This window comes from Tetrao urogallus (assembly GCF_951394365.1).
Source record: "Tetrao urogallus genome assembly, chromosome: 1".
NCBI lineage: Eukaryota > Metazoa > Chordata > Aves > Galliformes > Phasianidae > Tetrao > Tetrao urogallus.
In genome coordinates, this window is record NC_136813.1 from 27,501,409 (window position 1) to 27,525,999 (window position 24,591).

The following is a 24,591-nucleotide window of genomic DNA, read 5'->3' on the forward strand; positions in this document are numbered from 1 at the left end:
GCCAAGGTCCACTTCAAGAGATGCAAAAAGGGAGGAAGGACGTGAGAGCTAAAATTTCTCACAGTCAAATAGGCATTGGCAGTAGAATCAGTAACAAGACAGAAATGTGACTTGTTCCCCTCTAACCATAACTCTGCAAAACCAAACTGGGCATTACTGAGTCACCAGCCCTGGAGGTGTTCAAGGAACGTTTGGATTTTGTGTTGAGGGACATGGCTTAGTGAGAGCTTTGGTGATGGGCGGATGGTTGGAGTGGGTGATCCTGTGGGTCTTTTCCAACCTTGGTGATTCTGTGGTGCCATGGAGGGCAGATTAGGGAGTGATGATACCTGCACTGCAAACACCTGCAGTCATTTTGCTCCAGCCTGCAAACTCCTTTTATGGATAAAACAGGTTGAATTTCTTGTTGGCTAATCTTTATTTGGCTATGATGAAATGACAGGACACACGGATGCTTCCCACTTTTGTCGTCTTTACATTAGCTCTGTCCCACCTCTATGTTTAATTGGACTTTGGTTTTCATGAGAAGATTAAACAAATGACCTATGGCCTTAAATACAGAGCACCACTGCCCTTTTGGGTTGGGGTGTATTCCACTGACTATAAAGGAAGTCCCAGAGCAACTTTCCTCTCAGGCAGTATTAATTGACAGTTTATAATATTTTAGAATCTGCTTTTGTTTTTGTTCTTGTTTTCTACTGCTTTACACTTCTGTTCCTTATGGTAATTTTCTAATTGTTTTTAATTTCCAATTATTTGTCCACCATAAATTTTAATACCACGTTTATCATTGCACCGTGTGTCTCAATGCCTAGTAACATTGTTTTGTAACAATTAACACCATCACAAATTACTGAGTCGATCAATGCAATACATCACATTAACAAACACGTTTCTTCATACTATGATAAAAGGTGGATGCGATTTTGCAAGGCGAAACAAAGCCAATTTAGAATTGACAGCTTTGGAATGGAAGCACAAAGACTGTATGGGAACTATCAATTTCCATTTCTCTTGTCCAGGACAGAATTACACGCTTGGAAAGCAGACTCTTGTTTGCAGTTGTATTTCAGAAACATTACACAAGAAATGGCATTGAGAATTCTGAATTAGGTTGGGACTGTCACAGCAAAATATACTTCGCAGTCTTAAGGTATTTGCCATGAAATACAAGACTATGGACAATGTTTTTGTTTTACTTATATGTACATATCTCCTACTAAATGAGTTGTGTTAACTAAATTATCATTCTATTAGGACTTTTGTTCATTAAAACAAACACTGACGTTAACAATTACAGTGCTAATCATAGAATCATAGAATGGAGTGGGTTGAAAAGGACCACAATGATCATCTAGTTTCAAGCCCCCTGCTGTATGTAGGGTTGCCAACCACCAGACCAGGCTGCCCTGATATTAACTTCAAAAAATGTAACATCTGCGTCCATTTCTTGACCTGCCTAATAGTCTAACTCATATAAGAATATTGTCCAATCTGCTTTTAACTCCTTAGAGCACTTGTTTATTTAATGCAAGAGGCTCTCCTAGTGATCTTTGGTATTTAAAAAACAGCATAATGTTGGTTTACAGAACGTAATGCTGTCATCAAGCCTTGTGATAATCTCCTTTTATCTCAACGTGTAATGGGCAGAGGAAGAAAAAAAGAAAAAGGTACAGAAAAACCAACTAGTTGTGGCATCTGAAAGGCTTTCCTCCTCACACAAAAGGTTTGGAAAGTCATAAACTACCAAGGAAGTGACAAGCACATACTGATGACATTTAAAATCATGTAAACTCCAATGATTTGAAGTCCTTGACAGCAAGCACACGAACAGCAGATCTGAATGGACATCCTCACTCCAAATTTATTAGGAATTTTCAAGTCCAGTTCTCTCACATTTCAGCTTCTTATAAAACAAGAAACAGTTACCGCACCAAAAAAAGAGCAATTATTTTGTGGCCTGACATTTAGAACTCTTCATAGCTGATTTAGAGAACCTGCTTTAGGTAGTCTCAAGTACATATACAAATGTATCAGTATGAAATCAAGCAACTCTAATGGGGGAAACAGCAGTTTCCTAAAAAAAAAGAGATATCTGAAGGCTTAGTGAGAAATGAGTTCAAATGTCTTCAGTTAACAGCAGGCACATCAGGTCCTAAGAGCCAGGCTATGCATTTTAAACTAGTGTTGCTTTAAGTAAGGCTGTAAACCCATTATCTTTACAGCTTCTCTTTACAGTTTCTCTCCACTCCCAAGACTGCTCTTCATCAGGTGGTTCTGTATTAACCAACCCCCTGTGTTTCACGTGGTCGCTCAGCATAAGATCCTGGACCATCTCACTACAAGATAGAAGAATCATAGAATATTTGAGGTTGGAATGATCTTAAAGCCCATTCAGTTCCAACCCCTGACCACAATCAGAACTGCCACCCAGCAGCTCAGGCTGCCCAGGGCCCCATCCAATCTGGCCTTGAATGCCTCCAGGGATGGGGCATCCACAGCCTCCCTGGGCAGCTGTGCCAGGGCCTCACCATCCTCTAAGCAAATAATTTTTTCCTAACATATAGCCTAAATTTCCTTTTTTTTTTTTTTTTTTTTTTTTTTTTTCCAGTTTAAAGCCATTTCCCCTTGTTCTATCACTATCAGACTGTGTAAAAAGTGGCCTCCCGTCTGCTTAAAAGCTCCCTTCAGGCACTGGAAGGTGTTCCACAATGAGGCAACTGACACATCTATAACCCAATCACCAGTTGAATACTGAAGAGAAAAACGAACCACGGGCTTTAAGGCCATTCCCATTTGCTGTGACAATGAAACCACCTTTTGGAAGAACTGCTTCAGAAGGAGTTTTGAAGACCAGCCTACAAGCACAGGACTACATTTTCACTCAGCTCTTTCTTTGTTTAAACTACTCAGGATGACCTTGGGAAGGCTACATGGCTTGCAGTAGGCTCCCACATGTGTTTCTTCAGCAGCTTTTCTGCTTAACGTTCACACAACTTCAACCACTATTTAGTTTAAAACACGGCTCTCTGAGTAACTAAGGGGTTAATATTCAGCACATTAAAGCCTTCACTACACAACTGCTTTAAGTCAGCATAAGCCAGTATTGCACTGAAAGACACAGTCTCAAACCGCAGAACTGTGCTTTTTTCTGTTCTGCTGATTTTCTTCTTTCTTCTAGGTGAGGGTTACTTGTTTTGCTTAAACCCACTTGGCAGGGGAGGCCTCAGGCTTAGTTTTACAGTCTGGGCAGCTTCCCTACGTATAGCACTTTATGGAAATGCCAGCACACTAGGTCAAATAGAGACAAACGAGCAGCTGTAGGATGACGTGAGCCAGCATCTTTCAGTGGCAGCACCAGCACCAAGAACTGGAGGACAGTGCAAAGAGATCTTGTGATTTTCAATGACTGGACGATAAAGTAGCCATAGTACTTGATGACAAAAACAAAACCAAAGAGAAAAATGACCTTACGTTGACAATCCATAGGGCTCTGAAGTCACTGTTATTTCAAGGCGAGATATTTAGAGCCAATGTGAGTAATGCTGAAAATGCCAACTCATGGCTCAGAAGTCCAAGTATAAAGAATTATTAGCAAAGTACTAAAATAGAATTATCATTATGCCTGTACTGTAACCACAGCATAGCAAAAAAAGTCATCAAACTAAATTAGCAGGCAACAAAACAGAAAGCCAAAAGCAACTGTTCTTTTTGCATACAGCCTGAGAGTACAGCCATGGAAGCAGCCAGCACAAAACACTGCAAACATACAAAACACCTTGCTTCAAAAGACAACCATACACAAAGGTCTACAAAGCACTATAGAATACAACAAAATCCTTGCCATGTGTTTTTTCTGAACATTATCTACGAAAATTACATTGTAGGCTAGTTTTTCCCCAGAGGAACTGCCACACGCCTCTTCCAGATAGATCTTTGGTCTGAACTGGCAGTGCTGCTAGAGAAACAACCTTATCTGAAGTTATTAGCATGTTTATTACCTTGCTCCCAGTTGTAACCGGGCTTCAGTATGAGTCATCTGTGACACATTTAACTTGCCAAGGTTTTTAAGCAGAAGCCAAAGGTCTCAAAGACAAAGGGAACTCGAACCGGTGTTTTCTCTCTCAGCACAAGAAATTGTGCACAGTATGTGAACTAAAACCCTCTTGATGAGAGCCATTGGACTGTCGGAAATGGTGATGCATCAGTCAGCAACAAAATGTCCTGCCAAAAATCTTGAGGTTGAGAACTGTATCAACAACCTTAAACTGTGAAAACATTATAGAGCGCGAAGACTTTGTCAGCAAAGCAAGATGAGATGCATTAAAGGACCAAAAGTATTAAGAACAATACTTCTGTAATTATTCTCATACATGAAAAATCACTGCACTCAGGAGCAAAATAGCACTTAAGCACTTACTTTCTTCAGAAGAAAATTTGGGTCACTAAATCCCCACTTTGGTAAAGACGATGAATTTCTATAATTGCTGAGGTAACAACCGAGCAGATTGTTACAGCACTGTATCACACTAACCCCCTCTTTCTAGCTGTTTCTATTCTAATTGACTTACGCAGTCGCTGTTCCCAGAACCACAAACCAAGAGTTCCAGGAATTATTTTTCCCAAGTACAAGCATAGACACGACACTGCTCACACATCTCTCATCTTCTACCTGGCAAAACACTCCAACGTGATTACAAAGCAGCATTAAATGTGGACGAAAACAAGCAAGCATAATGACATGCTGATGAAAACAAGCGACTTTGCCTGCCCCATATCAGACAGGAAGCAAGCCTGTAACCTCTTCATTTTATTGCACTCTCTGTGCTGGAATGCAGATCATGGTGCACCAGCTCAGCCCCGGCGTGATCCATTGCAAGAATTCATAGCACTGAAACCTCTGACTTCAAATGGCAACACGTATCTCATGAGAACCCATTTCATGTAAGTATCCTTCAGGTACCAACAATGTGGCGTCTCTAAGATTTTTGTTTTAAGCCAACAATTCAGTTTCAAGTCTCATTTTCTTCCCAGTTTCTCATTAGCTGGACAAATGTAGGCATAATATATTACCAACAAATCTCTTAATCCAGTTGAAGCAGTAAGCATGCCAGGAAACTCTGCACACAGCCCTTTTTAAAAAAGCACAACACTATCTTTTAACACAGCCAAGGATTTGCTGAGTTTCCAATTGGACAAAATCAGATACAACAAAAATCTGTCGAGAACAAGGACTGCTACCATGAGTTGCAAATACTGAAAGAACAATCCTCTAGAAAAGGAGCATGAGCTGGGACAAGACACATTAAGAAGCTGCAGTAAGAGCAGAACAATGTATGATACTGAAAAGTAAAAATTACTGCGACTTGCAATATGATTTGTATAGTTTAAAGTAGGAAATGAGGCAAAGAAATTGGGATTTCCAAAAGCAGTGTGATATCCATGATATGACATGGATGGAGCTGAACATGGTGAGGGATGTGAAAGATAACAAGAAAGGGTTCTAAGGGCTGGAGCACCTCTCCTATGAAGAAAGGTTGGGGAAACTGAGATTGTTTAGTTTGGAGAGGACAAGGCTCTGGAGAGACCTCACTGTGGCCTTCCAGTAGTTGAAGGGAGCATATAAACAGGAGGGGGAACGGCTGCTTACATAAGTGGACAGTGATAGGACAAGGGGGAATGGTTTTAAACTGAGACGGGAGGTTCAGGTTAGATATTAGGAGGAAGTTTTTCACACAGAGGGTGGTGACGCACTGGAACAGGTTGCCCAAGGAGGCTGTGGATGCCCCATCCCTGGAGGCATTCAAGGCCAGGCTGGATGTGGCTCTGGGCAGCCTGGTCTGCTGGTTGGCAACCCTGCACATAGCAGGGGGTTGAAACTGGATGAGCATTGTGGTCCTTTTCAACCCAGGCCATCCTATGATTCTATGGCATGATTCGACCATCACTGTTTTGCTTCACATTGAAATACTACAACACAAGCAAAAATACCATTGTATAAAACATATTTAACGATCACTTTAGGAAAATATTTCCACCTGAAAAAAAAATACACATAAAAATGAAAGAAAAAAATAGATTTGTAGCAAAACATTCTTACAGTAAAGCACACCAACATTTTGGGCGTAAACCCATCCCTTATGATGAGTTTTGATTTTAGTCTGAACCTTCACTTTTGTGATCACCATTACAGGCAAAGGAATAGGCAAAGCTCAGCTATCTCAGCCCACAGCCCATCAGCTGTTGGAGCACAATGACAAAGCAAACCAGATGCCTCCAGATGAACGCTTCTGCCTTGGAAGCAATTGGGTAACCATCAGATAAGATGCAATACTGTAAAGACAGAGAGCAGTGCACGGGAGGTCAGGTTAAGAAAATGAAAGGAATTCTTGGTTGGACTTACTGACTTTTAAGGGTCCTTCCAAACCCAAAGTATTCTAGGATTGATTGGTCTTCATTAAAAACACATTCCTTCTAATCTGAGCATAAGAAATTCAGTTTTGGCAGTATGACACAGAACAGTAGAAAAATCAAAAAGAACAGTAGAAAACTCAAACTTGTCAATAATTTGTCTAGAGAAAAACCTAGAAGACCCTTTCTTTTTTTTTTTTTTTTTTTAAATGTTACACTCATTTCACACTTTTTAGCTATTTTACAAACCTGGTATTTTATTATTTACCAAGTATTTTTCCTGCTGCTTTCTCTGTAAGTTTTACTGCTAATGCTGTTAAGCTAATTCTACTATTACGAAGCTTGCTGGCCTCCTTGCCACCCAGGCTTCCCTCTAGTTGTTTCACTTCTCCTCTTGCTCATGAGGACAATTTCACCAACCCATGGCATTGGCTGACTAAGAGCTATAAATCTGTACATCCATAACAGAAACAATCTTAAAGTTTGTTTATCTACACTAGCTTTTCATACATTTGAGACAGAAAAATGTACCCAAACACAAGTATTACCAACAAATGATGGGAGTCCAAAGAATCCACAAAGTTATCGAAAGATCTTCAGAAACACGAAAGAAACCTTATTAAAATGCAAAATACACCTGCTTTGATATACTTGTAACATAGTAAGATGCAGCTGAACAGGAAAGGAAGGGCAAAAATCATAAAAAGGGGAAAAAAATGTGATAAAATCTATATGTGAAATCCAAGAGAGTGCACCTATGTAGTAAACTGGTCACTAGGATGTCAGTAACACATACAAGAAGCTCAATCCAACATTTGCCAAATGTAACCCAGGTTATTTTTCAGCAAATAAGGTAAGACAAGATACTCAGTGCCTTTCCTCGTGGCCACACATCAACACTTGTTTCTGAAGACTCATCAGGCTCTGAAAAAACAGGTTGACTGGTGGCAGAACATCTCCCCCTCAGCTATTTAGAAAGGAAATGATGCAGAAAATTACTGATTTATAGTGCTTGAAACACTTCCTTTCTAATTCGCACCATAAAGGGCAAACCTTGAATGGTGTTGCAGTATATACAAGGGCCAAAGATACAATGTTTGATTCCTCCATATCACGTGATGCAATTGTTAATTATTACTTCATATAAAATGAATGTTTTTTAATTCATTTCAGCAGTTTGATGGATGGTACAAAGAAGGGTTGGAGGAAACTGCATGCTGCCATTCTGAATCATTTGAATAACAAATAACAGATATGTAGACAACTGCAGCAGTCAGGTGACAGTATCACACAGTCAATCTTCTCATTTCTTAGCTTCTTTGAGGCAGTTAAAAAATAATATACAGTGTTGGGTTTTTTTTTTTCTTAGTTCTTTGAATTACAGGAACTGCCATGTAAAGATAAGTGACTTTAGCAGAAACATGTCAGCGGACAGAAGTGCCTGAGCACTGAAATGCTGTGACAAAAGCAAGTTAGATCAAGAGATAAGCCCTGCTGATGCCTATGAAGCACAATAGCCTGCACTTAAAACACTCTGATTTGCATAACTTTGCAGGGACTGAGGGCAGCAATATTAATCACAATCAGACTTTAAAATCAACTTTTACAAAAGGGCGAAGCTAGCATATTTTTTTCTGACATGTCAATAGCAGATTTCCCATTTCACAGCTGAACAGCCCTGGAGGCATTCAAGGCCAGGCTGGATGTGGCTCTGGGCAGCCTGGTCTGCTGGTTGGCGACCCTGCACATAGCAGGGGGGATGAAACTGGATGAGCATTGTGCTCCTTTTCAACCCAGGCCATTCTATGATTCTATGATAATAAACATCTTGCTGCTTCCACAAGAAAAATGTCACATTATTCAGTAACAACATGCTTTTTTTTTTTTTTTTTTTTTTTTTTTTAATACATATATTCAAGCTTTCTGAATTTTTTTATTGTCAGAAATTCTCAGTCGTTTATAAATGGAGCAAAAACCCAAAGTTTCAACGTTTCTGATGAAATCACTGCATTTTACAATTCCTATTTTGAGAAAATTGAAGTGCTCTGCTTCAAGTTTTACTTCCTGAAATTTCAGGAAAATGAAATTAGCTTCTAAAGATTACTTTTTTTATTTTTAATTATTTTTATTATTATTATTTGGAAAGCCCTTTGGGAAGAAACTTCATTGAAATCAACTCCCACAGCAAGCTTATACCTTCGAAATACATTTTCCAACAAAAAGCACCTCAGCAGCCTTACAGAAGTCCCCCAGAATATTTCCCTCTAGTTCTCCAACTCCAGAATGCATAAAGATTGCTCGTTATACAGTGACGCAATCCCAAGTCTGTTGAATTTTACAGCTTCTCTTTATTATTTTGCACTTGAAAGACAAACCGTAACTGCAGCTTCACCACTTCTCCTTATCCCACCTTTCACATACTTCCCATTTGCAACCATAAACATGCAGTTCAACACTGAAGCTCTGTGTGTTCCAGCTGTGCAGACGTGGAATACAACTCACCTCTCCCAGGCCAAAGGACATGAAGGATTCACCTTTTTAAATATATACGTATATATAGATTTTAAAAACTTTGCTATGAAAATGAACTCAGAGAGGATTACCTTAAATTTCCATGAATTTAGAAAGTGATAGCTCTAATCTCTGTTGTATTCAAATAAGGAAAAGCTTTCTCCTTCAAAAAAAAAAAATCAGGAATGAAATGAATACTTAAAAATACAAGTCAACCCCCAGATTTCAACATGCTTCTGGTAAGGAAATGAAGCATTTTTACACCAACTCACTCTCAGCCATGTATATACATATGTTATATAAAGTTGTTCTGTGCATTCCGGTGTTGTTCTCTCTCTCTCAAAGGAAGACAGACAAATAGCACGTGGAAACAGCTGTCAAATGTAAAGGAATGACTTTCTTTGGGATGCAGTTTTACTCTGCTGCTATAGCCTTTATTCTATAGTAAATGCCTTTATTCTATAGTAAATGCCAGTATTTCTGCTTTTGGTTACTGCCATATCTGTTATGGGCAGCTTCGCTGTCATTAGTGCAAACATAAATGTAACAATCTAAAACAAGTATAGAAACCAAAGCATATGTGAACATATTACAGGCCAAGATGCACCCACAGGGGCGTGAGAACAGCAGGCAGAAGCCTTACATGGAAATGGCTGTTTAAGGAAATCTCCTACGAGGCACCTCAATTCAGATGCAATAATCAATTAGCACTTGTCCTGCAAAGTAGATTTCTGTAGATTTTGAACTTAAATATCTAACCATCTCCTTTTTTATCACCCACTGTGCATTTTCTGCAGCTATCTAAAGCACGTGCATCAGTGATTTAGCCATAGCAAAAGCAGCAGACAGATGTTACTGCTAACTTCCAGTGAACTACGTGGGTGCAAATGAAGGAATTCTTGAAGTCAGACACACAACTGACAGCCTCAATCTGAATTTCTCTTTCTGCACCCAACTTCTCTGTCTTTCTGTTTTAACTGCACGCTATACAAGGTACCTGTGGCGTGTTTGTTTGTGGTTTTCTAACTATCTAGGTTGGTTGACGTGAGTCAGTAGATCTTAACACGACAAGGAAAATGGAAACTGATGCCAGTACTGAAGACTGTCAGCTCAAAGCATCCGCCACAGTGAAATAAGAAAACATGCAGAATCTTCAATGCCAACTGTTAGGCTGTCATCCTGCATCACATCTCTATTGATCTCAAACAGCAAAGCACAGCATGTTACTGCTCATACTTATGGCCCTTAGTGAAATAATTCATCAAGCATATACGGTTCTATTTTATTAGTAGTATCACTACTTCAAACCATTTACATTAAGATAAATTATAGGCTGCAACATCAGAAATGGAGAACTCACTCTTGAGCTTAGCAGACACTTCTAAGCCTCACGTGGCCAACACTACATTGATCTCACGTCAAATGTGAACACAAACAGGATTTGAAAGCCTTGAAGTTGAACATCCACCCACAACACTCACTGTGAAATTTCACAGTTGGACTAAATCAGCATTGCATGCACTGCTATGTCCCTAACGGCCCCTGAGCATCTGCACCTTGAGCTCTGTCCTCTGCTTTAAGATTGTAAGCACAGCCACTACTACAGCCATTATGTGTTTGTTGGGATTTGTTTAAAACCAAATCATTTTCTTCATCCAACAGACTGCATGTGTACGTAAATCATGAGGGGAAAAACAGGACTGAAGGGAAGGCAGGATGATTACCTTGAGCAACAGCTCACATTTAAGCATATGTAATACAAACCATACCCTTCCCTGTTTGATGCAAAGAAACATGAAAACCTAATGGGCTCAAGATGTACACAGTTAAAAAAATATCCGTAGACACAGGTAGGAACTCTGTGGTCTTCACTAAATAACAGGTACCAATGCACTCACTCTTATCCCTTGTCCCCATATCAACCAATGTTTTTTTTTTTTCTTTCAAAACTTATATGACTGGTAACTACTGATAATTTTTGAAGCTTTCAAGACTACTGCTTTTACCACAGAACAGCAGGATCTGTGTAGACAGAAATTAATTTTTTCCATCTCTATCAGTGCACTGCCAAATCATCACAGATAGCAGCTGAAAAGTATCACAAAACCCAGAAAAGGGAGCAACTGGAATGCATGACAGCATATGCTGCCAGCCACCAGCTGGATCTCACTATGACCTTTGCAGTCTTTGACGTTAGCACTGATATGACCACGGAAATTATGTATTTGCTAGGATTAGTTTTAAACTAAGTAATTTTCCTCATTCAGTAGCCCATGTTCATAACCTAGAAGTACATGGGGGAACCTAAACCATACCACATGGATGGCTCACTGGAAAATACAGAGGAAGGCTTCTGATGTCAGTGCTCAGTGGAGAGCACCGAGGCCAGGGGGAGAGACTCCAGCCTCCCTCTTTTGACAGGGCCACCCAAACATCTATCTTCCAGAACAGCTTAACTCTTCCAGAAAGGCTACTAATCAATATTCACATGATCAACCTATTTCTGTCATGAAAGATGTCTTATCATTCAAGATTAAGAACCCTGAAGAAGCTTATCTGATGGAAAAAAAATCGCTTCTCCTTTTTAAAATTATGCTGCTTTGGTTGGCTTGGATTGTCCAACTCCATTATTTCCAAGATTTCAGCAGAAAATTAAAAAAAAAAAAAAAAAAGTGGTGAGAAGCCCTGTGTCCTTCCTCTGAAGTTCTGACATTTGTGTTCTTAATTTCATAGAATCACAGAATCACAGAATGGCCTGGGTTGAAAAGGACCACAATGATCATCTGGTTCCAACCCCTGCTATGTGCAGGGTCACCAACCAGCAGACCAGGCTGCCCAGAGCCACATCCAGCCTGGCCTTGAATGCCTCCAGGGATGGGGCATCCACAACCTCCTTGGGCAACCTGTTCCAGTGCGTCACCCCCCCCTCGTGTGAAAAACTTCCTCCTGATATCTAACCTGAACCTCCCCTGTCTCAGCTATTTCTAATTTCTAGGTACAACCTGATTGACACACTGGAAAAGTAATTGCCCAAATTGGTCCACACAACGAAAAAAATGAATTTGTGTTTTGGCACAGCAGTTTCAGAAAGCTGGGATGGAAGGAAAGAGCCACTGTAGGGACAAAGTCAGCTGAAGTATTTGTAAGACTGTTTAGCAGTAGTAACGACATGCTACATAATCATTTACAGTGATCTTATGATGCAGAATTTAAAGAGGTTTATTTGCTGACTGACACTTTTAGAAAGTAATAGTTCTTCACGTTAATCAAGTCCAAGATCTGCTTTTTTGGCAGCACTTTTCCCCAGACAAGCATTTTCATGTCAGGATTTATCTCAGCTTAATTAGTTTACCAGTTTGAACAACTCTTACGAAAGTTTTTTTCCAACTTCTTATATTCTCATTTTCTGAAGGAAACCGAAGTAATTCCATGGTTGGTCTTTTTTGTTTTTTTTTTTATATATAAATAAAAAAAGCTCTATGAATACACATAAATCTTAGAGAATGACTATGGTAAATTTTTTCAATAGCTTCATAATGCTGTCCTGTATAGGAATGAGAATAGGAATGCGGTTGTGGGCTTCGTGTGGTCTCTGACAAGCAGAGGTTAAAATCCTCTCATATAAAGGCAGAGGCTTTACTTTGTTAAAGTTGCAAGAGCCTGCAAGTACTTGATGTGGTGGCTGCAAGTAATTTGGCATGGAAGTGAAATGTATCTTAAAGACCTATGTGGATAAATAGCACTTATCTTCACAGGGAACCAGCCCACTTCAGTTCTGGGAACAGAAGAATGGGAAGAGATGTTGAGCACAAGCTTTGACTAAAGACCTAAAAAAATAACAAGTAATTACCTTAGAAACGAAACAAATTATAGCCTTCTTTCTCTAAGTTCTGTCTGTCCCCATTTCATCCTGTATGTTTGGAATGGCTTCCAAAATAATTACTGAAGTGCCTTCAATCTCCTTCTCACAATGCCTCGTCTTCTCTTAATTATGCCACCTGAGTTTTTAGTTCTTTTGTGAAAAAGCCACATTTCTACACCTGCATTATTTTGAATATGAATTTTCTGCCACTGAAGATTCTGCAAATTTCTACCTGTTTCACTTAAACTCTGAATTTCTAATGCTATGATTTAGAAAGAACAAACTTAAGTAGAGCCTGAATATACCAGTCTTAAAGAAAGCCAGTTTATTTATTTTTATATATCCAAATTTGAGAGAAATCTCAGATCTAGTAAATATTTCAATCACGTTTGCTGAATGGTTGGATAAATTTCTTCTTTTAATTAAAAACGTTTTTAAAAATGCAAACAATTCAGGTATTTCATTCTTATTAAGGCATCTCTCTTCCTACTCAACATTTAAGAAACTAGTTTCATCCTATTCCCACCCATTCCAAATAATATTGCAAAGACTGCTCACTAATCCTAATGGAAACATTTTCCTTCCCTCTGAATCACGTCAGTGCACTTTTTAGCTTTTCATATTTGTGATCCTTTACTTTTTAGCTCATTTGTTTAAAACCACTCAGTTGAAAGCTTACAGCTTGAAAAGATTTAATGTTACCTAACCATCAACTAACCTACTGTCCTATTAGCTCTGCTTCTACGATGGAACTCTGATGTCCAATGTATTTTGAAGGACAATTCCATACCATCTCTTCACAGGTGAATACACTACAGTGCACCTGAAGAAGTATTCCTCTATTAATTTATAAAGCACAGCTCCAAACATCATCTTGAGCTGTGTCTGGATACCCATTTAAAACTGCCTGCTCACAATGTCAATGCCCCAACAGCTGTAGAACATCTACACATACCATTCAGCCTCAGAAAAATACCAGACCACACAGCAGAAGCAGCATTTTTTATCACCTTTCAGAGTTTCCTTTCTTGCCAAGGAGATTCATTCAATTAGATACGTAACAGAAATGGCAATTTTGTTCTTTATGCAAAGTAATTTCTCCCTTCAAGCATGTCTATGTAGAGGGGGAAGAGGCTTAAATTGGCATTCTGTAACCCAGAGACACAGCTGCTGTTTGTATCTACAAACAGTAAAAATTGAGCTGGAAGGGAGGAGTAAGTAAATGATGCTTTTCTTACCTGCTGTTGCTGCATTTATTAGACAAAAGTGCGGGGCACCATTTTAAATGCACCAGATAACAAGTGATATATCAACAACATACAAATATTTTATCCAGCTATTGCTTGCTCCCTCCTGACATCTTCATAATTAAGTTCTTAAGGAAGGAAGATTTAGATTGGATGTCAGGGGGAAGTTCTTTACTATAAGAGTGGTGAGGTGCCGGCACAGGCTGCCCAGAGAGGTTGTGGATGCCCTGTTCATCCCTGGAAGTGTTCAAGGCCAGGCTGGATGGGGCCCTGGCCTAGTATTAAATGTGGAGGTTGGTGGCCCTGCATGTGGCACAGGGGTTGGAAATCCATGAGTTCTTGAAGTCCTTTCCAACCCAGGCCATTCTGTGATTCTGTGATTCTTAAAAAAAGAATTACTTGGAGCATCAAAATAATTCTAGAATGTAAGAAAAAAACTTCTGCTAGGATTTCCGTGAGTTGCACATAAAATGCAAACCAAGAACCTTTATGCAAATATTTATCAGTCATCTTAGTGGCCTCAAACACTGCTATAACTGTTCATGTGTATTTATAATGCAAATGACCAATCTGCATATCCCTCTATGCCATTTACATACTTCTAGGTAAGTCTTATGTTAATTAAGGTAACTGGAACTCTCAGATGACAAAGCTCTTCTCACTGTTAGACACTGCATACTCCTATCAGTGCTACTACAAGAATTATTTCCAAGCTTGCAGTTCTGTGCTTGAAATTAACCTTATATTTTCAGCTAACATCCAAACTGCTCACCAGAATCCAAAGAGTGCCAAGAATAAGCTCTAAGCTGTAGACATATATTTTCTGAAATAAAACATTCTAGCAGTATCTTGTATGACATACTTCAGGACCTAGTTCTGCACTTTTTCTCATCACTGTAGGAAATTCTTCCCTGAATCCTGCTCCTTTTATGCAAAATGAAAATGAAACAAGAAGAGAAAAAGTCAAGTTAGTAGCACTTTAAAGATTCTTAGTAAGTCTCTCAAGAATTTCCTCTGTAAATTAGAGTATAAACTTCAGGTAGACCTGTAAGTCTTACTGAGGACTACATTATGCTAATGGATACTGCAATGCCTGAACACAGTCCCAACAGCATTCTGAGTTCCATTGCAAAGGAGAACTTTCAGCTTGGAGAGAAAAGCAGCAAAATATACTTGTTTGCCTCTTAGTTACTTAAAAGTGATATTAATCAACTTATGCTCATTTCCCTCTCAAATTATATATGGAGAGTTCAAGGCTGGGCAGGGCTTCGAGCAACCTGCTCCAGTGGGAAGTGTCCTGCCTACAGCAGGGGAGTTAGAATTAGATGATCTTAAAGGTCCCTGCCAGCCCAAACCATCCTATGATTCTATATAAGCTTTGACACAGCGTTTTGTAGTAAAAATATGCTCTCTGTACTCTTCATTCAAATACTAGGTATAAAGGACACTGCAAAAAGCAGGGAGGAGATTTTTTTACAGCTGAAGTGGTCCAAAGAAACTGCTCATTCATACATGGACATCAAACAACTATAGAAAGAAGTGTTTCAGAATACACCACCCCACAGTCTTAGAGCTCAACAGAAAGTGGCATTTTCAATCTAAGATTTCCACATTAATTGCACATATTTTTAAGAACAAAGAACTAAATCAATCCTTCAAGCTTGACCCTTCAAGCCTGACTTGGATAGAGACACCAACAAAACATCTATATTTGCACCCAAAACACTGCCTCTACATGAAGACAAGGAGTGGGGGGAAAAGGCCTCCAGCAACTTTAATTTAAACAAAAGGAGAGAAATTGTTTCCTCTTTTTGCAAGCGGGGAAGGAACTGTTGTGCTTCCCATAAAGGAAATTCAAACAATTCTAAAGAGAAGAGAGAAGCATTTCAGATGTGCAGGAACGAAGAACTCTTATTTTGTTCTGAGCTTCCTTTTTTTCCTTTTTAAGCAATTACACAAATTATTTTAACTACAAGAACGTAAGAAACTCACAAACACTTCACCAAATACTTCAGCTTTTGTTACTTTTTTATCCTTTAAACAATATTTGAAAGATTTTTGGCATCTATGTATTAGAACATACTTGGGGAAACAAAAACTAATCCAGAAAACTGGTTAGTCAGTCCAAATGTCCACTTTTGGTGGAAAATATTTAAGTTTTCATTTAACTTTTACTTGCTATTGGTATGTGCAGTTTCATTTGCATCAAGCTAGCACATTTCCTGATATGTAGGAGTCTTTTACTGGCAAAACTATAAGTCATCCAGTATTAGTCTCGCTATATAACAATTATCTGTTCACCAGAAACCATGGAACACTCATTTTAAGACTTGTCTGCTACACTTGGGTTTTGCTGTTGTTGTTTTGTTTGTTTGCTTTTAAGGAAAAAGGCAATTTTCAGTGTGCTTGTGTAGGTTGCTCTGAAAGTAATGCTTCTTATCTATTTCCATGGAAACGACAACAGATACAAAAAGTACAGTTACATTTTGATAGAGCAAATTCTCAGCTCCAAAATAATCTTTCTCAACATAGTCACCACCATGAGCTATGCCTTTTCGTCAGCGATGAATAAGTGCCTGCAGGCCGTGCTCATGAAAATCTGCTCCAGTGGAAGTGACCCACAGCTGGAACGTACCAGCCCACTGCCTCGCTGTGCTCACATCCACTGACTGGTCTCCAGAAGTGTTCAGTGAGCACTCCAATGGAGTCGGTGGGTGCCATTTTGTCCACATGGTAGACATTCTAGCCATTATAATCATCCCAATCTCACAAAGGGTTCAGTATCCAAGGATTTCCAGCTTTTTTAACAATTCAGATGGCCTCACGTTGCAAAGAAGTAGTGAACTAGCTCTTACACAGACAGAGGGAACAGTATCACAGAACACTTTACCAAGACTGGAAGAAAATATCTTTGACACAACTAGAAACAGACTTCCTGGCTCCCCATCTCAATCATTAAAAATCCCTTCCTGTACATGCACACACACACTCAAACAGGAACTGTAGTAAATAGACTAAAAGCACTTCAGAAGTCATCATTACCTATGAAAATGAATAAATAACACTTGGGGCAAAAAACAAAACAAAACAAAACAAAAAATCCTGCTATGGTTTCTTTTCAGTGCAACAAATAGCACTAGTTCTTTTGCATGAGCTTGCTGGACTGAAGTGGGAACAAATGACTGCTGTCTTGCAGATATGTCTCTACAAGTAGAACGTTTGTTTCTTTACATTATAATAGAGCTGCATGCAGTGTTGCACACATCTCTGACAAACTGTTTAGCAGAGTGTACTACAGTGCTTCTAAATTCATTATAGTGTTATTAGTGTTGAAGCTGCTTTTCCTCTAAAATAAGTTGGAACATTTATTACAAGCAACAACGCGATACACAAGTTCAGAACTCACAACTGCCTGCAGTTTCTGCATTATTCCAGCACCGAGGACCTGAAAAACACTAGAGGAACATGCAACGCTGGTCAGAAAATCCAGAAGTTTGGAAAGCCTTCAAACAGTTGTTTTAATTTCAGTGAAACATTTCTTTGCAACTCAACCTGGACTTCTAAAGTTAAGGGTTCCTGCTCTATGCCCTATCTGAGAGCGAACTCAGTTCTAGGACATCTGGGGGCACAAAGATGCACCAGTTGAAACAGCATAGGGTCCTACCGGCTGCTTTACTTGCAAATTGCTAGGATTACAAGGATTCTTCCTTCTGCTCAGTGCTAGAACAGATCCACCATATAAATTCAACATCACTCAAGGGTGCAAAGAGTGCTCTCTCAGCTTGGATATCTGTACTCTGGTAAGGAGAGCTAAGGGACATCCAACTGAAGAAGCTTACAAAATCCTCACTGCTGAAGTGAGAGATGATTTCTAGCATTATATCAACTCTTGGCTTCAAGAAGCCCACGCTCACTCTCCTGTCATTCCCTCTCCTGTTGATGGAAAAGGAGCCTTTGTTCACCTACCACTAGCAACAGAGGATAAGCTTAAGACATTCCTGCCTTTGGAAAAGCAGGCAGACTCAAATACGCATCTCCCTTCAGCAGCAGCATCATTTCCTTTGCAGGAAAAAACTCCTGGCCCCCAGGGTCCACCCTGCAGCTGTTTCCTCCTGCCTGCCCCCACCTCCCCACCCCAAAGGAAGGTTTGCCGGCAGCAGAGGTGTGGTGTGTAAGGAAGGTCATTACCATGTGAAATCTTACTCCTGAGACCCAATGCAGGATGCATAAGAAAGAAAAAAAAAAAAAAAAAAAAAAAAAAGCTAAAAAGTCCCCTTTAGCCCTAAGAGGCTGTCAGGAAACAACATTTAACCACGCATTACAACTGCTTTTGCAAGGGAAAGCCAGGAAAGGCAACTTTATGTTAAGCTACAAATTCAGGGAAATAAACAAGACTGCCACACTCACCTTTTCACTACTCTGCTTTACAGTTATGAATTTCAGAAATATTTAAATATATTTATATATGTGTTTCTAGTGATTATGGCCCACTGAAGGAAACCACTTGACTTCACCTCCAAATCAAGGTGAGTGGGTTTCACAGAAGCAAAACTGAAATGAAGTAAGCCAAACTCCTTTTTTTCTAACATGTTTCTGAATTTTGTTTGGGATATCCTACATTAAGAAACCACATCAAAACCCTGTGCTGAAATTACTTACTCTCCTTTACAAAAGACTGGACAATTTCTGCCTAGCAGAGCTTTGCTTATGCACACTGATTAAAATCATGTTCAAAGAGCCACACCACCCAGCTAGATATGAAGAGGTTTCTTGTTTGAAGACTTTGAAACATACTGGGTTTGATGCCAGAAGTCAGTGAGTCTGTCTGTCTGTCCATGCTGATGCTAAATAAACAAATCTATCTAAATGGAGATGCATCTCCTACCTGCCTTCCCTGGAGGCACAAGAGCTGCTTTAAAAAAAAAAAAAAAAAAAAAAAAAAAGTATTACTTAACAATTTAATTGGTTACAACATGCTTTCATTTCATTAATCGGTGACTAATGGGAATATTTTGGGCACAAGTGATAAGTGCCCCATTATATTATCAAAACCAACTGCACAGTACTGTATTTGAAACATGCTTTGTGAAAAGCACCATCTTACTGATTAGGAGTAATTTGGGATACGAGCTAAAATTTCCCATGTGAGGAATCAAGTTAATTCAGCTGAATTAAAGGACAAGAGGGAACAGCCTCAAGTTGAACCAGGGCAGGTTGAGGTTAGATATTAGGAAGAGTTTCTTCTTGGAAAGAGCAGGGAAGTGGTGGAGTCACCATCCTTCTCTGCAGGTGTTCCAGATCCGTGTGGATGTGGCACTGAGGAACGTAGTTATTGGGCATGGTGGGATGGGTTGATGGTTGGACATGATGATTTTAGCCACCTTTTCCAATCCTAATGGTTTGGTAGGTTTCCTAGCACAGGTTACAGTGTCTCACTGCCCTCAGCTGGGGGGATGTCCCAGGGTCACTCCAGGTCTGCCACGCCTGTGCCTCACCCTGTGTAAATCATGAGGTGAAAGTAATTATATATCAGTGTTACTTTTTCCCTCACGAAGAACATATTGGTGTATCAGGGGAATCAACACCGAGCACCTCAGCTGATTTGGTGTGATTAACGTGTTATCTATCACAAGCAAACATGTCTTTCCAAGGGCGTAAGCTTAGCTTCAGCTGCACATGTAACAGGAAACCCCAACGAGGAAACAGGTTAACCTTTAGGCGCGAGAGCCGCTCAGACACACGCCTCCTCGCAGCGGGGCGAGCCGGCAGCCCCAGCGCGGACACTGACCGCCCAGCAGCCGTACCACCACGGACCCCGGGCTGGCAGAGACCAGCGTGGCCTCTCCTCCCCGTGATGTCACGCTACGGATGGGGCGAGCTCTGCCTGCCCCCTCCCCTCCTTTCCTCCCTCCCTCCCCGCCTCCCGCAGGAGCCGACACGCCGCGGCGCCGCCCTGCCCTCGCAGCCGCTCTGCCTCCCGCCCGCGGCGGGGTGAGCGCTCCGCCGGGCTGCAGAGCTCGTTGGGCAGAGAGGGCTGCGGGAAAAGACATGGAAGCTCTCACGCTTCGCCGAGCCCGGGAAACGGCTCTCTGAAACCCACGTCGTGCCCGGTTACTTCCACTTGGACGACATGAGCTGCAGCTCAGAATAAGGCGGAAAGTTCTTCACCGAACCGAGGGAGGAAAGATGGAAGTAAGCAAGGCTGGCGCTTACCTGGTCTGCCGCAAACAACGTGCTGCATGATTACAACGGCGGTGGGAAGAGAGGAGCGAGCTCCTGGAGATGAACCCCACCACGCACAGTGCTTCTCTGAAGCTCTGAGGAGGAGCAGAAGCACATCTGCAACAGCGCTGGAAGTTTTTAAACGTTGCCCTGAAAACACCGGAGAAAGCTGCGCATCACAGCAACTGAGGCTTGTATTTCTGATATACCATTATAATGGTAAGCTCTAACTGCTCCACTGAGGACTCCTTTAAATACACTTTATATGGCTGTGTCTTTAGCATGGTATTTGTTCTCGGCCTCATAGCCAACTGCGTTGCTATCTACATTTTCACTTTTACATTGAAAGTGCGGAACGAGACCACGACGTACATGCTGAATTTGGCAATATCGGATCTGCTGTTCGTGTTTACCTTGCCCTTCAGGATTTATTACTTCGTGGTAAGGAACTGGCCCTTCGGAGACGTCCTGTGCAAGATCTCCGTCACGCTATTCTACACCAACATGTACGGAAGCATTCTGTTCCTGACCTGCATCAGCGTGGATCGCTTCCTAGCGATAGTGCACCCTTTTCGCTCTAAGACTCTTCGCACCAAAAGGAACGCCAGGATTGTGTGTGTGGCGGTGTGGATCACGGTGCTGGCAGGAAGCACGCCGGCCAGCTTCTTCCAGTCCACAAACCGCCAAAACAACACAGAACAAAGAACGTGCTTTGAAAACTTCCCTGAGTCCACCTGGAAGACCTACCTGTCCAGGATCGTTATCTTCATTGAAATCGTGGGGTTTTTCATTCCCCTCATCTTGAACGTCACCTGTTCTACCATGGTCTTACGGACTCTGAACAAACCGCTTACATTAAGTCGGAATAAATTAAGCAAGAAAAAGGTACTCAAAATGATTTTTGTCCACTTGGTGATATTCTGCTTCTGTTTTGTGCCTTATAACATTACCTTGATACTTTACTCTCTGATGAGAACGCAGACGTGGATTAATTGCTCGGTGGTGACTGCGGTCAGGACTATGTACCCTGTCACCCTATGCATCGCCGTGTCAAACTGCTGTTTTGATCCTATAGTGTATTATTTCACCTCAGACACAATCCAAAACTCGATCAAAAACAACAGGTTCACCAGAACACGCGATAACAGGTTCTCTGAAATGCCACTGTCAGAAAACTTTCTGCAACACAGCTTTCAGACCATAAAAATGAAAATATTTGACAGTGACTCTCCAAGATAAACTGTATTAGGAGACTGTTGGGACTAAACTGGAATTAGAAGCCTGCACGTTTCTTCAGCTGTGAAAATATATTCTGGTCTGTAAACGTTACTTCTTCACATTAGAAAATGTTTATGGTAAGACTGTAAAAGTGTTAACAGTACACAGAGAAAGTATTTTATGAATTTCTATCAGATGTCTGTTTTGACTCATTTTTATGTTTAAAAAAAAACAAACAACCTTTTGGTTTCAGCCTCGGTTACGAAAGTCCAAAGGCTGGTTTGTCAAGTCAGAGAAATGGAAAATATTGTTTTTTCCAAAAATTAAAACTGCTTTTTTAAAATAATCGCATCAATTCCCAAGTTACTGAAGACAGGGGGGCGAAACTGATTGGCTTACACTACAGACTCCAGTTACTGATCATATTGGTCGTGTAAGTTCAGCTGGCATGCCTGCTTCTGAATGTCCTCTTTCCCTCTCCCTCCCTTGCTCCTAACCCCTTTTTCTCCCTGCAGCTTCCTCCCTCATTATGCCTGTGAGGAGCTTCAATCGCCGTGCTACGAGATTTTAATTTCTCCCATACCAGCCCTTCACTTTCCTTAAGCAGTAAATTATGGACCCGCTGCTGTTCCCATAAAAACAGTAGGTATCTTCCCCTCCACTAACATCCCTTTTCTCCACAGCTACAAACCACTCTTTTTCCCTCATTATCCTAATTAACATGCCCACTTTAACCCCAATAACAGTTATTCTCAACAGATCCAGCTTCATACTACTGTTTCTGTTTCAAAACTAGAAAGAAAGACTGTTCTGTTTCTTTCACTTATCTGATAGAAATACTCTTCCTCCACAAGCCTTGTCCTCATAAAGAAATTAAATCTTCAGGTAGTTTAGGGCTTCTGGAAACATGTCAGAAAAACTGGTTTTTCTTCTCGTCTCTGTCTCAGATGTCTGTGCAATTATAACTACAGGAACCTCTGATGACTGAAGCGAGTGCTTTAGGTACAATACAACCTTATTAAACTCTTCTGTGAAAAGTTCTTCAAGTTTTAAGCAAAATAACATCCTCCAAGTAAGGTAATTCAATCTCTTAGGGGTTTGTTACTAGAAAAAATATGACCTTTGGTAACTAAAAGTAAGTATATGCATCAGCCAAAATATTTCAAGAAATTATTTAGTTTCTCAAAGCAACTCAAGCACAGTACTGTTCAGAATGAACTTTTCTCAATCTCTGTCTGAGAAAACTTTGATTTTTACCATTTTAGCATTTAAAATCTCAAATGCTATTCTCCTGCAAACGTTACAGAGCATAAAAATGAATTACTTGAGGCTGTGCACCAGCAATATTAATCAAGACGCTTTGAAAAGTCAAAGCCAATGTAAAGAGAGAAGTCTATTTATAATGTTACAAACAGCAGTGTGTACACAGGAGTGTTTTAAAATGTCCTGCTACATACATTTCCTGGCTATTAAAACATTGTGTACATTTTCCTCAAAATTAATTTAACATCCCTGTAACATTCAATAAATACTTAAAAGGTAGAAGTAAGTGTTGGGTTTTCCTCCCCAGGGACAATGGAGTGAAAAAGCAAATTAAATTACGTTGTTGATTTAGGGCAGTCAGTTGCAACACAGCTACAGTACTACTAAATGCACAGACACATACTCTAATTGAGGCACTTTTCAGGGCAGTATCCGAAACTCAGTGCCTCAGTGCAGGCCAAAATGCATACTGGACTATCACAGTACATTATACATATACTTTATCTGGAGTGCTTTTGCATGATTATCGTAAGTAAGTTGTACACTGAATTTCTAATTCAGCAGTATTGATAACTTGTAGTATGAGTACCTCAAGTTTTCCAGTTGTAGTCATTCTCCACGTCTGGTGAAAGGAAAATTCAAGTACTATGAGCTAAATTACAGAGATAAGCGTATAAATCTAGACTAACAGTTGGAGATGGGCAATGCTCTTTGTTGGGAAATCTTAATCTCCTGATTTATCTTCTGGAAAAAAAATGAGAGAGAATGAGAATTCTCTCTCATGAGAAAAAACACTGCGAGTAGAAAACTTCTATGTTTCTTAGATAAGAAGTCACTGAGAAGCCCAAAGTTCAGAAATCAGATACACATCCCTAATGTCTTGAAGAGCCTGTTTAGTACTAGGAATGATTGGAAAAACAAACAAACAAATAAACAAACTTGGCTACTGGCATTTGTAGTCAGTCACGTTCTTCATGTAGAAGAGGAACATCTGAAATTTAGAGTATCTGTTACTTGAGAAATTCCTGATCTGACCAATGCAGAAGACAGGGAGCAAACCTGTATTCCCCCCAGAAAAGCTGATATAAGACCATGCTCCCAGCTGGTCAGGATTGAATGCAGCTCTCCTCCTTTTCCAGTTCTGTAGGAAGATTATTCTAGAGAGCAGTGCATAGAGCAACATTCCATGGGTACTTTCCTGAACAGCTGCACCCCTTCGGTCTAATCCTGCCTTTGATATCAACTCTGCTGGTAGGAGCTCGTGCCAAAATTTAAATCTAGATGAGGAGTTAATCTCCTAAGTCATGCCAAGGTATCCCAATCAAAAATGGCTTACACTGACAGAGCTCCCGAGTATCTGATATCACACTGCATGCAGCACTTCCTAAAAGTGCTGTATTCTTACTGGAACGGTTTCACAGCAGGGTTTCAGAGTCCATTTTTAGGACCACATCATGCAGATCTGTTCTTTGTATTTTAGTTTTCCCATATACAGAGTGCAGATAGCGCCCACTTCCCATGAAAATAAAAGCAATTAAAGTTCAGTCAACTCTTTTTTCGATCTAAGACAAAAGAGGCAGCAGTTGCTAACTAGACAATAAACCATCTGTTCACAAGGGGAAAAAATATCAAAAATAACATTTAGCATGTTGTTACTTCAGCAACAAAATATTTTCCATTTAAAACTTGTTATATTATTTTGGATTTCAACTTTAGCCAAATTTAACATCCGCAGCATTCTGCAGCAAAGGGTTTGTGTTAAGTATGTGTGGTGAGAAACCATTCTGCAGCAGGTTTGTGTTGGGTGTTGTGGGTAACAAAGCAAAACAAAATCACCACCTTCTGATTTAAATTCAT

At 40.2% G+C, this 24,591-nt stretch overlaps 2 protein-coding genes across 2 annotated transcripts in view; one reads left to right on the forward strand and one right to left on the reverse strand.

Moving 5' to 3' along the window:
• RB1 (RB transcriptional corepressor 1) overlaps window positions 1-24,591 on the reverse strand; it is a gene marked incomplete at both ends in the record, with an annotated part of 78,499 nt that overhangs the window by 10,615 nt on the left and 43,293 nt on the right. The gene's annotated exons all lie outside the window — the stretch shown is intronic.
• On the forward strand, window positions 20,470-21,492 carry LPAR6 (lysophosphatidic acid receptor 6; the record flags this gene model as incomplete). Its single annotated transcript, XM_079544490.1, has 1 exon — window positions 20,470-21,492. The coding sequence occupies one exon, from the start codon at window positions 20,470-20,472 to the stop codon at window positions 21,490-21,492; it is 1,023 nt and encodes a 340-aa protein (XP_079400616.1).